The 12646-nt window shown below is 43.9% G+C and overlaps 1 protein-coding gene and 1 long non-coding RNA gene across 2 annotated transcripts in view; one reads left to right on the forward strand and one right to left on the reverse strand.

Annotated features, from left to right (window-relative positions):
* The window catches only part of LOC105507469, a 6277-nt gene extending 5258 nt beyond the window's left edge, over positions 1–1019 (reverse strand). Inside the window, exon 1 of the long non-coding RNA XR_001001107.1 lies at positions 960–1019. This is a non-coding gene — a long non-coding RNA (uncharacterized LOC105507469). The remainder of the gene's footprint in view (positions 1–959) is intronic.
* Positions 1020–8081: 7062 nt separating this feature from the next.
* The window catches only part of SULT6B1 (sulfotransferase family, cytosolic, 6B, member 1), a 28386-nt gene continuing 23821 nt past the window's right edge, over positions 8082–12646 (forward strand). The window contains exons 1-2 of the mRNA XM_011936033.1: positions 8082–8280; positions 9255–9367. Coding sequence (XP_011791423.1) covers positions 8082–8280; positions 9255–9367 — 312 coding nt within the window. The remainder of the gene's footprint in view (positions 8281–9254; positions 9368–12646) is intronic.

Genomic DNA, 12646 nt, shown 5'->3' on the forward strand with positions numbered 1-12646 from the left:
AAAAAAAAAAAAAAAGAAAGTCCATGTGTAGGCCAGGGTTAAAAGGAAAGAAAATAAGTCCGAATAATACTGTACAGCTGCCTTGGTGTACAGTGGTGAGCGTAGCTGCCTCCAAGTAATACCGTACAACAAAGTATTTACCTTTCTAAAAATATATATAGTTTTGCACTCCAAGGCTGCCGGCTTCAGGAGGCCGATGATAAAACTTCAAGTTCCTTTGCTACAGACCACCAGGGCACACCAGTCCACCCACAACAAAGTGACGTTTACTAGCTGCGGCAAGGGAGACACGGCAGAGGAGCGCCTGCCTTCTCAGCACAGGGACAGGCATCATTCCGGGAAGGAGTTTAGGTGAAGTTTAACACGAAGCCGCCTCTGAAAGATTCGGCGCAGGGCTGTGTGTCATGTAGTTAACATCACACGGGGCTGAGAAGCCGACTCGGGGATACCAGCTCAAGCCAAATGTGCAATGCTGGGTCGGAAGCCCCTTATCCGGGGCTGCTTCCCTGTGCGGGGCGGCCTCCCAGCTTAGCGTCTGCAGGCAACGCGGTTTCAAGCAGCAACGTCTCTCCCTGTCTATCTGTGCAGAGAGCTTTTCAGCAGAAGCAGAGAGCTGTCTCAGGCTGGCCGCCTCCACGCCCCCAGCTCCTGCTTCGGTCCCCACCCAGCTCCCGCTTCCCCCGGTTCCCCGGTGCCCTCGGCGCTCCCCTAGCCCGCGAAACGCTCGGCCCCGGCCTGCAGGCGACACGCGCGGGCACGCACAGAGCACTGCCAGGCCGCCAGGCCACGGTCGCCAGCGACCCGGAAACACTCGCCTCCAGTGACCTGAGGCAGTGACACCTTCTTCTACATGCCCCCAGAACTGTGACGAGGCCCCACGCAGAAGCCCGCCCCACTCTCGTCGCACTGGGGACCCCGATATCCGACCGCCGATAGGGAGCCACTAGCAGCAGTCTCACCTGAGGTACGTTCAAGGAGGACTGCGCATGCTCAAGGCTTGGCGACGCTCCACCCCTTCCGTTGTCGGCTCCGCCTCCACATTCGTAATTACCATTCATTGTACTCTGACTGCGACCCGAACCTGACTGCCCGCCATGTATATTATTTTACGGAATATTCGCAATAACACATGCAACAGGTGCTGAGTGTATCTCATTTCACAGAGAAAACAAGAGGCTTACACTGCCCACAATCGCACCCTTAGTAAAAAACAGAATTCACATTTGAACCTAGGACACTGACGGTGGGTAATTTGCATTGGGTCGTTTTTCTAACACTCCTCTAACACTCCTGGAACTTAAGGTGTGATTAGTCTCGGAAGAGCACCAACATAAGCATCACCCGAAAAACTTGTTAGAAATGCAGAACTAGGCAGCGCGCGGTGGCTCACGCCTGCAATCCCAGCACTTTGGAAGGAGAAGATGGGTGGATCACGAGAGCAGGAGACCGAGACCATCCTGACTAGCTTGGTGAAACCCCGTCTCTACTAAAAATAAAAATAAATAGCCGGGCACAGTGGCATGCGCCTGTTAGTCTCAGCTACTCGGGAGGCTGAGGCAGGAGAATCGCTTGAACTTGGGAGGCGGAGGTTGCGATGAGCCGAGATCGCGCCACTGCACTCCAGCCTGGACGACAGAGTGAGACTCCGTCTCAAACAAAAAAAAAGAAAAGAAAAAGAAATGAACTACTAAATCTGAAACTGCGTTTTAGCCAGATCCGTAAAAAATTCTTTTGCAAAGTAACACTTGAAGAGAAGACGCAAAGGGGACAAGGAAACAGAGAAGAGAAAAAGAATATAAAAGTATATTGAAGTACTGTGTGCAAGACAAAGCCTGAAACACCCAAAATAGACCCAGATCTACCTTCATCGAAGTTCTAGTCTACTTACGGGTATTTACCACAAATAACTGATGAAAAGTACACAATGATAAGGGCCTTACTTCTAATCCGAGGAATCTGTAAAGATTTTAGAGAAGGGGTGACAGCTGGAGCTAACTCTGTCCATGCCAAGTAAAGGAAGTGCTTCTGCAAGGTGTTCTGTGATTGCCCCAATTTTCCTATCTAACACCCGCCCTCCCACAGTCCAGCCCATGTGGTTCATCTGTGTAACTAAAGCATCATAAATTGTGAAAAATGTGAATGTGTAAACTATATTGATTTAAAGCATGTCATTGTTACTCAAGATGACTCAGATCTACACAGATTCAGAACTCTAACCTCTTCCACTATATCAACCTCTCTAGTATCCTCTTAAAGTCTGGGTTTTTCACATTCTCTTGATCTCTCTCCTCTATAGAAACTGCCTCTGGCTTGAACCTCGGTTCTATTTAACAATATACATTTGACTTTCTCTCAAACTTTTTTCAGAAGCTCCTTTTCTGCATTATGTTGCTTTTTATTTTGTCTGTTATTTTTTTCACTGTCATTAACTATTTTTCTCAAAACTTTCAGCACTCTACCCCTGTACCACCGAAGTTCCCTTTTCCCCTCCAACTGACACATTCACAATCTTTTTTCTTTTTCTTCTTTTCCTAATCATCTGCTTCTTGTTTCTTCTTCTTCAGGGTCTTGCTCTGTCACCAGGCTGGAGTGCAGTGGCACAATCATAGCTCACTACAGCCTTGACCTCCCAGGCTCAAGTAATCCTACCCCCGCCCCCAGCCTCCCAAGTAACTGGGACTACAGACATTCACCACCACACTGGGCTAATTAAAAAAAAAAAAAAAAATAGAGACAGGGTTTCCCTGTGTTGCCCAGGCTAGTCTCCAACTTCTGGGCTCAAGTGATCCTCCCTCCTTGGCCTCCCAAGTGTTAGAAACATAGCTGTGAGCCACTGTGTCTGCCCTTCTTCTTCTTCTTTTTTTTTTTTTTATTGGAGATGGAGTCTCGCTCTGTTGCCCAGGCTGTAGTGCAGTGGCTCAATCTTGGCTCACTGCAACCTCTGCCTCCGGAGTTCAAGCGATTCTCCTGCCTCAGCCTCCCGAGTAGCTGGGACTACAGGCACATGCCACCACGCCTGGCTAATTTTTTGTATTTTTAGTAGAGATGGGGTTTCACCATGTTAGCCAGGATGGTCTCGATCTCCTGACCTCATGGTCCTCCCTCCTTGACCTCCCAAAGTGCTGGGATTACAGGCATGAGCCACTGTGCCCAGCCTGCCCTTCTTCTTTTAAAAAAAAAAAATAGTCAAGTACAGTAGTGAGAAGGGGGAAGGAGTAAGTACATCCACAATCTTTAAAGATTCATCCACAATAAATATTTTCTTATTAAAAGCATCCACCATGACTTCCATGAAACGCTTTGTTAAAAATCATTTAATATACTATGCCTTGAGCTTCCAGGCCTGTCTTTGTCCACTTCGGCTGCTATAACCAAATGCCATAAACTGATGGCTTATAATCAACAGAAATTTGTTTCTTATGATTCTAAATACTGGGAAGTCCAAAATCAGGGTGCCACAAGATTCAACATCTGGTAAAGACCAACTTTCTGGTTTTTGAGATGGTGCCTTCTCACTGTGTCCTCACATGGTACAAGGGGCAAGGGCCTCTCTGGTGCCTCTTTTAAAACACTAATCCTTGGCCAAGCAAGTGGCTCACACCTGTAATCCCAACACTTTGGGAGGCCAAGGTAGTGGGCTCACCTGAGGTCAGGAGTTCGAGACCAGTCCAGACAACATGGTGAAACCCCATCTCTACTAAAACCATAAAAATTAGCTGGGCTTCGTGGCACACACCTGTAGTCCCAGCTACGCAGGAGGCTGAGGCAGGAGAATTGCTTGAACTCAGGAGGCAGAAGTTGCAGCCTGGATGACATAGTGAGACTCCATCTCAAAATAAATAAATAAATAAAAGGACACTAATACCATTCATGAGGGCAGAGCCCTCATGACCTAATCACTTCCCAAAGGCCCTGCCTCCTAATACCATCACTGGGGATTTCAACATATGAATTTAGGGAGGACAAAAACTTTCAGACCATATAGCAAGGCTCCACTACATTGGTTTGAAGTACCAGAATATCAATGTTAAAAGCACCAGGATGACAAAGCAAGAAGAAAAAGCCATTGGGGCTGGGTGCAGTGGCTCACACCTGTAATCCCAGCAGTTTGGGAGGCCAAGGCGGGCAGATCACCTGAGGTCAGGAGTTGGAGACCAGCCTGGCCAACAAGGAGAAACCCCATCTCTACTAAAAATACAAAAATTAGCTGGGTGAGGTGGAGCACGCCGGTAATCCCAACTATTTGGAAGGCTGAGGCAGGAGAATTGCTCGAACCCAGGAGGAAGAAGTTACTGTGAGCCAAGATCACACCACTGCACTCCAGCCTGGGTGACAGAATGAGACTCCATCTCAAAAAAGGAAGGAAGGAAGGAAGGATAAAAAACTACTCTCACACATCCACCACCTGCCTCTCACTTTCTGTTGACATAGAGAATTTCCTCAATTCCAAGATGTACTTGTTTCCATATGTTTACATTTCAGAAATAGGAATGCATCTTACAATTGATATATATACACACACACACAGAGAGAGAGACACAGAGAGAGAGAATATAGTGTTTGTCCCAAAATGCTGTTATTAGATAAAATGTTTTAGTGATGCAGGTTTTTTCTTGGCTGCTTAGCCAGCCAGAAACCTCTAAGACGGGCAACTCCCCTGCCCAGGCCCTGGGCCCACTGCAGGAGGCACCCAGCCCACCCAGCTGCACTTCACTTGCGCTCCCACCCAGATCCAGTGCTTGCGGCGGGATCCACACTCAGCCCGCAGCTGGGCCAGTGATGCCACAAGCTGCTTCCACCTTGGGCAATGGTGTCTGGATGAGGGGAACATGGTGACACTCAAACAGGGATGTCAGCAACCCCAACCCCCAGAGGGGGTGTTACAGCATGCAAACAGCTCTTTTAGTCCCACTGCCCCACTCCAGCCTGCTGCTCTGGGCTGGCCTGGCCCTGCCACTCCTTCCTTCATGTGGGGTGGCTGCCCTACACCAGTGGAGGACAGGGGATACAGTATTACAGCTTTTTTCGTACCCACCTTCAGGCTAAGGAGGACTACCTGCCTTAGGGCAGTGGACCACCGTCTTCGAGTCCCCTCTCTGCTGAGAGCTGTTCCGTTGCTCAATAAAACTCTTCTTTGCCCTTCTCACTCTTCAGTTTACAGCATAACCTCATTCTTCTTCGATGCTGGACAAGAACTTGGGATCCTCCAAATGTGGGAACAAAAAAGGCTGTAACACTGTGGCCCTCCACCTGCTGCTCGTGCCTGCAGCCACCCCACACAATGGAAAGCAGCAGCCAGGCTGGGCCAGCCCTGGAGCCATGGGCCTGAGTAGGCAGGGGACTGAATGAGCTGTAACACAGTCAGGCTGAGGCACCAGGCCAAGCCGGGCCCAGGCAGGGATGTGCCATCCTGTGTCACTAGAACCCAGGATATTTATTGCCCTTGTGGTCATAAAAATCTCTCTCCGCAGAAAATAAGATTTTTTTTTTTTTTTTTTTTTGCAGTGAAAAATTCCCATGACTTTGTTTCTCATAGCAGGTAAAGAAGCACCAAAGAATTCACTGGCACTAACAATTAAACCTGTGCCCTCTGAGATCTCATGGTAAGTGTCTTTCTGCCTGAACTTAGCTGTACTGCCTGCATTCCAATCCTAGCCCCTCCAAAGCCTGACTCTGCAACTGTAACCAGGAACCTCAGCTTTTAAAATATTTTTTAATCGCTCACTTTCTTTTCCTGACCTCTTACCCCTTCATTCCCTCCCTCTCTAGACATTCTCCTCTGACAATGCATGTTTATCTAATTGTTTTCTTGGTTAAAAAATTCCAGAAGCTAATCTTAAAACAAACCAGATGCAGAGCCCCAACTGCAGAATCCTCGTGCTTAAGGGGAGTCGCAACATTTTCTCCACTACCATTGGGCTGAAATCAAGATAATGCCAACCAGACCTCCAAACAGGCAATTACCCAAGATAGCCATTGAAACAAGACATACAGACCCTGCATCCTGTACCACTCCCACATGTCTGCCATGCATTTCCCCCTTAAAAAACCTATGGTCAATTTAAAAATTTAAGGTGGTACTTTAGAACACTAGTTCACCATCTTCTCTGTTTGCTGGCTCTCTGAATAAAACCTGCTTTTTCTCCCACCAACCCTCACCTCTTGTCCTCTAGAAGTCACTTAGCCCCTGTGGCCTCAATTAACCTAACTGCAGAAGGTAGCAAAGCAACACCCGTTTCATAAAGCTGTTAGGAAATTACATCAAATCATTCCTGTAATCTTAGCAATCTGGAAGGGGATATGGTACATGCAAGTACTCAATAATGTTAGCTATCCTTTTAACTGATACATGAATGATGGTACAGCCAGGTAACTAAGCATAACTAGAAGTCATCTTAACTGGTTAACATTGGTTAAGAGAAAGGTAAATACAGTGAAAAAAATTACCTTAGAAAAATGGAAGAAGGGTAAGAAGAAAGATGTAGGGAAGAGAATGGGAGAGAAATAAGAAGAAATATATAGTCTATGTTTATAGATATTTGACTTATCAAGAGGCCAAAGCATAAATTTTGACCCAGAAAATGTACCAGATAGGATATAGGCTAAACTGCTATAACTTTTGAGTAATTATAATTGTAATTGTTGAGACTCCAATAATTCAGTGGCTCAAACAAGATGAACAATTATGCTCTTTCACATACAGGTCAGAAGGAGGCTTGTTATACAGTGTGAGTCGTGGGAGGGTGGCTCTGTTTCTCAAGGTCATCTGGTGAGCCAGATTTCCTCAATGCTGCTTTCCTCCGAATTAGCAAATCTGACTTGCCAACACAGTATCTGCCTTCCAGGTATGGGGAAGGGACTAAAGAAGATTGGAGAGCCATCAACTTCCTGTTTTAGCCACAGGGCCACACCAAGCTGCTGGGAGATGGGAAGTATGAGCCAACTTACCCAAAGGAAAAAGACTGCTACAGAAAGACTCTACCCTAGGAAATGTGCCAGGGAGAAGCAACTTCCCCAGCATGCACATTAAGAGACACAATGACATAGTCTGACCTTCTGGGGGCGCTACACTAGAAAAGGGAAGAAAGCCTCAGATGGGCATGCGTACAGCTTCCTAAACACACTGCACATGCTCACTTCCCGAGGGTAAGGAGGGCAGTCCACTCTAAGGGAAGAATCATGGGAAAGGGGTGTGAGATACCGAAAGTGGGCCAGCCTGTGAAGGCCTAGCATCAAGGTTAAACATTGCACTTGCTCTTCAACTCACCCACTTGGGTCTCTTCTAAGTGAACTTTCCTTTCTTTCCTGCTCTAAAGCTTTTAGTAAACTTCCACTCCTGCTCTGAAACTTGCGTCAGTCTCTTTTTCTGCCTTATACCCTCAGTCAGTTCTTTCTTCTGAGGAGGCAAGAATTGAGGTTGCTGCAGACCCATATGGGATAACTCAGATACATTTCCACTATTAACAATTTTACATAAACTTTTAGAGATATATTATCATTAGCTCAGAGTAACACAACTAGTAAATAAATGGTAGAGTCAAGGTTCAAACTCAGGTCTTTAGACTTGTAAATCTATTGAGCCAGTAAATGAGAGTGCCCAAGACTGCCCCCAAATTTGGTCTCTTTTCTACCCCACCAAATTACCTCACAATCCCATTGCTTCCTTTCACACCACATAGGATATGTGTAAAAATGTATCAACCCAGGAGAGAACTGAGATTTCATTCTGTGAATTTCTAATAGAAAAATTGCGTGCCTGATTCAATACCTATTTGTTAAATATTTAATATATATTTTCTTCTATTAGGATATCCCATTCTTACTTTCACTGGGCAGATTGCCCAAATGGTTATGTAATCAACCCTTGGGGTAATATTCCCTGATCATCAGCCTGGTTTGCACCTGTGGTTTAGCTTTTGCCAGGAGGATATGCAAAAGTTGAGGGAGGGTGGATGAGAATTAAATGATTTCTTTTTCATGTGCCTGGGAGGAGCCCTTTATTCCAGCCCCTGCCCAACTCCATTAAAAGCAATCACTCCCCCTGGACAGCCACAGAGCGGGTTCATTTGCAGGGAGCTACCATGGCTGATAAATCCAAATTTATTGAGTACATTGATGAAGCTTTAGAAAAATCTAAAGAAACTGCACTTTCTCGCTTATTTTTCACCTATCAGGGGATTCCTTACCCCATCACCATGTGCACCTCAGAAACTTTCCAAGCGCTGGACACATTCGAAGCCAGACATGATGACATCGTGCTAGCATCTTATCCAAAGTGCGGTAAATAACAAGTCGTTTCCTACAAGCACACTTCTCATAGTGAGTAGGTTGGGGAGGGTGTGAGACAAAGGTGGGACGAAGGCGGTTCCTCATTGCAGGAATCTGACTGAGCGTCAGTGAGGAGGAGGGCCACCGTGGTTAAGTACGTAGGTTATACAATCAGAACATAGAATTGCTAGATTAAAAAACCCCAGTGTCTGAAGGAAGAGCTCTGTGCGGAAAGGCCATTATGGAGGATGGAGAGCGGAAGGGGATGGTTGACGGGCCTGGAAGGGAGTTGCATGAATGTGGGAAAGTTCAGTTGGCAAGGAGCAGTGACAGTAGCAGTGATTTTGTCTTGATTTCTGGCTGGACAAAAGCACAGCCATTTCTATACTTTACATGATGATTTCCATGTTACAAATTATTTTTCAGGATCAAATACTGCTCCGTCAGTTTCTCCAATCACTTTTTACAAAGATCCTTCATCAATGGAAAATAAAACTTGAGGAATCTAAATTATCCTGCTTTCTACCATTTCCTTTTGATTCTTTTTACTGTTATTTATTAAAGCTAACCTCATTTAATATGTTTTTTCTTAACTGATGCTGTGTTTTCATAAAATCAAAATTATAGATTCCTGTAGAAAATACGTATTAATTTAATGTAAAATAATATAAATAACTTATAATAAACTTTCTATAACATAACATTGTTCTATAAGAAACATATTGTAGATTCGAAATGAAACATTGTCCCTTGTTAAAGGAGACATCTGAGAAATAAGTTGAATTTTATACTAATTATAGGTAAATGCCGTTTTCCATCAAACCATTTCTTTCCATAGCCCAAGTTACTTCAAACACAGAAGAACTAAATATACACATCAGGGAATGGTTGTAGATTTTAATTTTTATCATGTATCTGCTAAAATAACGTGCTTTTGTTACATCAAGACTCCGTAATGAGTTTTTATTCTCTGATTTTTCTGATAGGTTCAAACTGGATTCTCCACATTGTCCATGAATTAATATTTGCTGTTTCTAAAAAAAAGTATGAATATCCAGAGTTCCCAGTTCTTGAATGTGGGGATTCAGATAAATATCAGGTTAGTACAAACAGCCTTTAACTTTACAGCAAATTATCATAGAAAGATTTCTTCCAGTTTGGGGATTCTTTAGTTTTCAGTTTAGAAAGTGCAATACTAATAATTATCACAATTTACTGTGTGCCTACCATATCCTCAGCACTGTTCAGGTATCATCTCATTTTTTGCAAAAGAACCTTATTACCATTTCACAAAAGATAGAACTGCTAGGGACTTGCCCAATGTCAAGGGACTAATAAATGATAGAGCCAAGATTTGAACCCATTTTCTAGTTTGAGCTTTTAACAACTATACTGTATAGCCAGCCTGTTTTTGTTCTTTTTATTTTAAGTAGGGGAAAAGTAAGCTGAGAAACCTCAGGAAATGAACAGAAAAGCCTCATCTCTGAAGACATGGACCTGTGCAGGATGGTAGTAGGAATCACCAGTCTTTTCCTAGTAAGGCATGATTTTTTTTTTTTGAGATGGAGTCTCATTTCATTGCCCAGGCTGTAGTGCAGTGGTATGATCATGGCTCACTGCAGCCTTGACCTCCTGGGCTCAAGCGATCCTCCTGCTTCACCCTACTGAGTAGTTGGGACTACAGGCACATGCCAGTATACTTGGCTAATTTTTTTTAATTTTTTTTTGTAGAGACAGGGTTTCATTTCATTGCCAGGCTGGTAATGAACTCCTGGGCTCAAGTGATCCTCCTACTTTGGCCTCTCAAAGTGCTGAGATTATGGGCATGAGCCACCGCGCCCAGTGATTTTTGATTTCCCTATCTCAGTTATGATTCGTGTGTGTGTAAGGGACGGGAAGAAATCAAGCATTAGCTAAGAGAATAAGCCACTGATGTGTGTGAAGGGGATAACAGGTCACCCTAGCTGTTATTACTTACCTTCCCAAGACAACTAACTGGGACTTGGGTGTGAGATAGGATGTTCTACTCCCTGCCCAGGGAAGGCAAGAAAGGAGTGGGAGGAGGATCTGCCTCAGGACTTCAGTGCTTGGACAGAAAAAGGACATGGAAGACAGCCCCTCCCCACTCCTAGACACACCAGAATGCAGCTGGGAAGCGAAGGCTGTATTCAAGGGGGAACCACAGTCTCAGTAAAACTTTCAGAAATGTTCACCACCAAGACTCCCAACAGGCAGACAGAACTCAGTTACTAAGCATAAAGCCACTGGATTGGGACTTAGGGAACAGCTTCTGGAAGGTGACTGAGACAGTGGCATGATGACAAATAGAAACTTGAAATTTGGAACCTAGGTGGAAGGAAGTCCATTTCCAAGGATTAGGCCAAAGTAGCACAAAAATACATGGTAAAGGAGATAGGTGTTCAGGGACTCAGAGGAGAGTGGTTTGGAGGTAAGTGCCGAGTCCTGGATCTGGTCGGCAAAAACAGACCAGAGAGGGTCATTTGGGCCAAAGCAAACCTGATGAAGGCTCAGCCAAGATGGGCCAACAGGGGCAGTAAGAAGCTTTGTCCTAGGTAGGAAATAAGGAAAAGCCCCATAGACTTCCCCTGTCCAGGTCTTTGCATAACCTTTTACTAAGGAGAGTGTTTAACATCACCTTTAGAAATGATGCCAATATTTATCCAGATTTCAATTTCTCTCTCTCTCTCTTTTTTTTTGAAATGGAGTCTCACTCTGTAACTCAGGCTGGAGTGCAATGGTGTGATCTCCTCTCACTGCAACCTCCACCTCCTGGGTTCAAGCGATTCTCCTGCCTCAGCCTCCCGAGTAGCTGGGATTACAGTTGTGCACCACCACGCCTGGCTAATTTTTTGTATTTTTAGTAGAGACAGGGTTTCATCACATTGGACAGGCTACTCTCGAACTCCTGACCTCAAGTGATCCACCCCCCATAGCCTCCTAAAGTGCTGGGATTACAGGCGTGAGCCACCACGCTTGGCCAATATGCCCTTTATTTTTAAATGGAAATCAGTGAAATGAACTTCACTTAACAATTATTTGCTTTACAGAGAGCTTTTCTGGAATACATATTTTTCCTTACATAAGGTATCTAGAGAACTTTTCTGGAATACATATTTTTCCTTGAATAAGGTATCTAGTCTTTGCTCACACTTGGGCTATATTATACATTTTAATGAACATAGTAGTATATATTATGTAGCTATCTAATTTTATTACAGTTGACTTCCATTTTTCCCTTGGGTGCTTTTCTAATCCTTTTAGTAACTTTACCATTTCTCATGTGTCTGTACATGATTTTTGGCCATGAGGTTTTGTGGAAACCACACTCTATAACTTAATCTGAAAATAATCACCTGTGCAATTTTGCACAAATTGCTTAAAACCTCAAAGCCTGTTCTTAATCTCTAAAATGGGAGTTACAATATCTACCTGAGAGGATTGTTGTGAATGAGTATGAATGAGTATGAAAATGCTTCAAATGTTTAAAAGTACAGTTTGATGTAAATGAGATTTTACACTTCTAGTCACCACTTGGGCCCATATCATTGATTTAAAGTGTGTTTTATTTTTAAAATTTCATTTTTTGTCCCCTTTTGAGTTGAGATGATCTCCACTAAGTTTTTTTTTTTCTTTTTTTAGATGGAGTCTCACTGTGTCGCCCAGGCTGGAGTGCAGTGGTACGATCTCAGCTCACTGCAACCTCCGCCTCCCGGGTTCAAGTGATTCTCCTGCCTCAGCCTCCTGAGTAGCTGGGACTACAGGCAAACGCCGCCACACCCAGCTAATTTTTTGTATTTTTAGTAGAGACGGGGTTTCACCGTGCTGGTCAGGATGCCCGGCCTCCACTAAGTTTTTACAGAACAATTGGCTACAAACATCTGAATATCCTTTTATCACTTACAATGAGTAGTTATATTGTAGCTGCAACCAAGCAGTGAGTGACCTCTACAGATGTGGTACTAAAAACTTGAAGCCTTACTTCCCTGCATAACATATACTAATGGTCTGATTGTAAGTGAAAACCCTTAATCCTGGCAGATTAAATAAATAATTTTATCTCCAAAATTATCTATAGAAATAGATTACAAAAAAAAGAATCAATCACCTTAGTCCATATACTGACAATATATTTCTCTCATAAAACATTTCTCAGACATTTAAGTAACTCTGCACTTTCAGGTTCCATTGAGATATTTTGTTGCCTAGAGTTTTAGCTGGTTAAACAGAAAGATTTAAATGTTAAAAATGGATTTGCAGGAACTGTGGAAAGACTTCACTATTTCTGTTAAAGACCTTGAATATAGAAGAGATCCAAATTAAGTGAAAGTGTATATTTCTTTTTTTTTTTTTTTTTTTG

The sequence above is a fragment of the Colobus angolensis genome, unplaced genomic scaffold, assembly GCF_000951035.1.
Source record: "Colobus angolensis palliatus isolate OR3802 unplaced genomic scaffold, Cang.pa_1.0 Scaffold15, whole genome shotgun sequence".
NCBI classification, from domain to species: Eukaryota; Metazoa; Chordata; class Mammalia; order Primates; family Cercopithecidae; genus Colobus; species Colobus angolensis.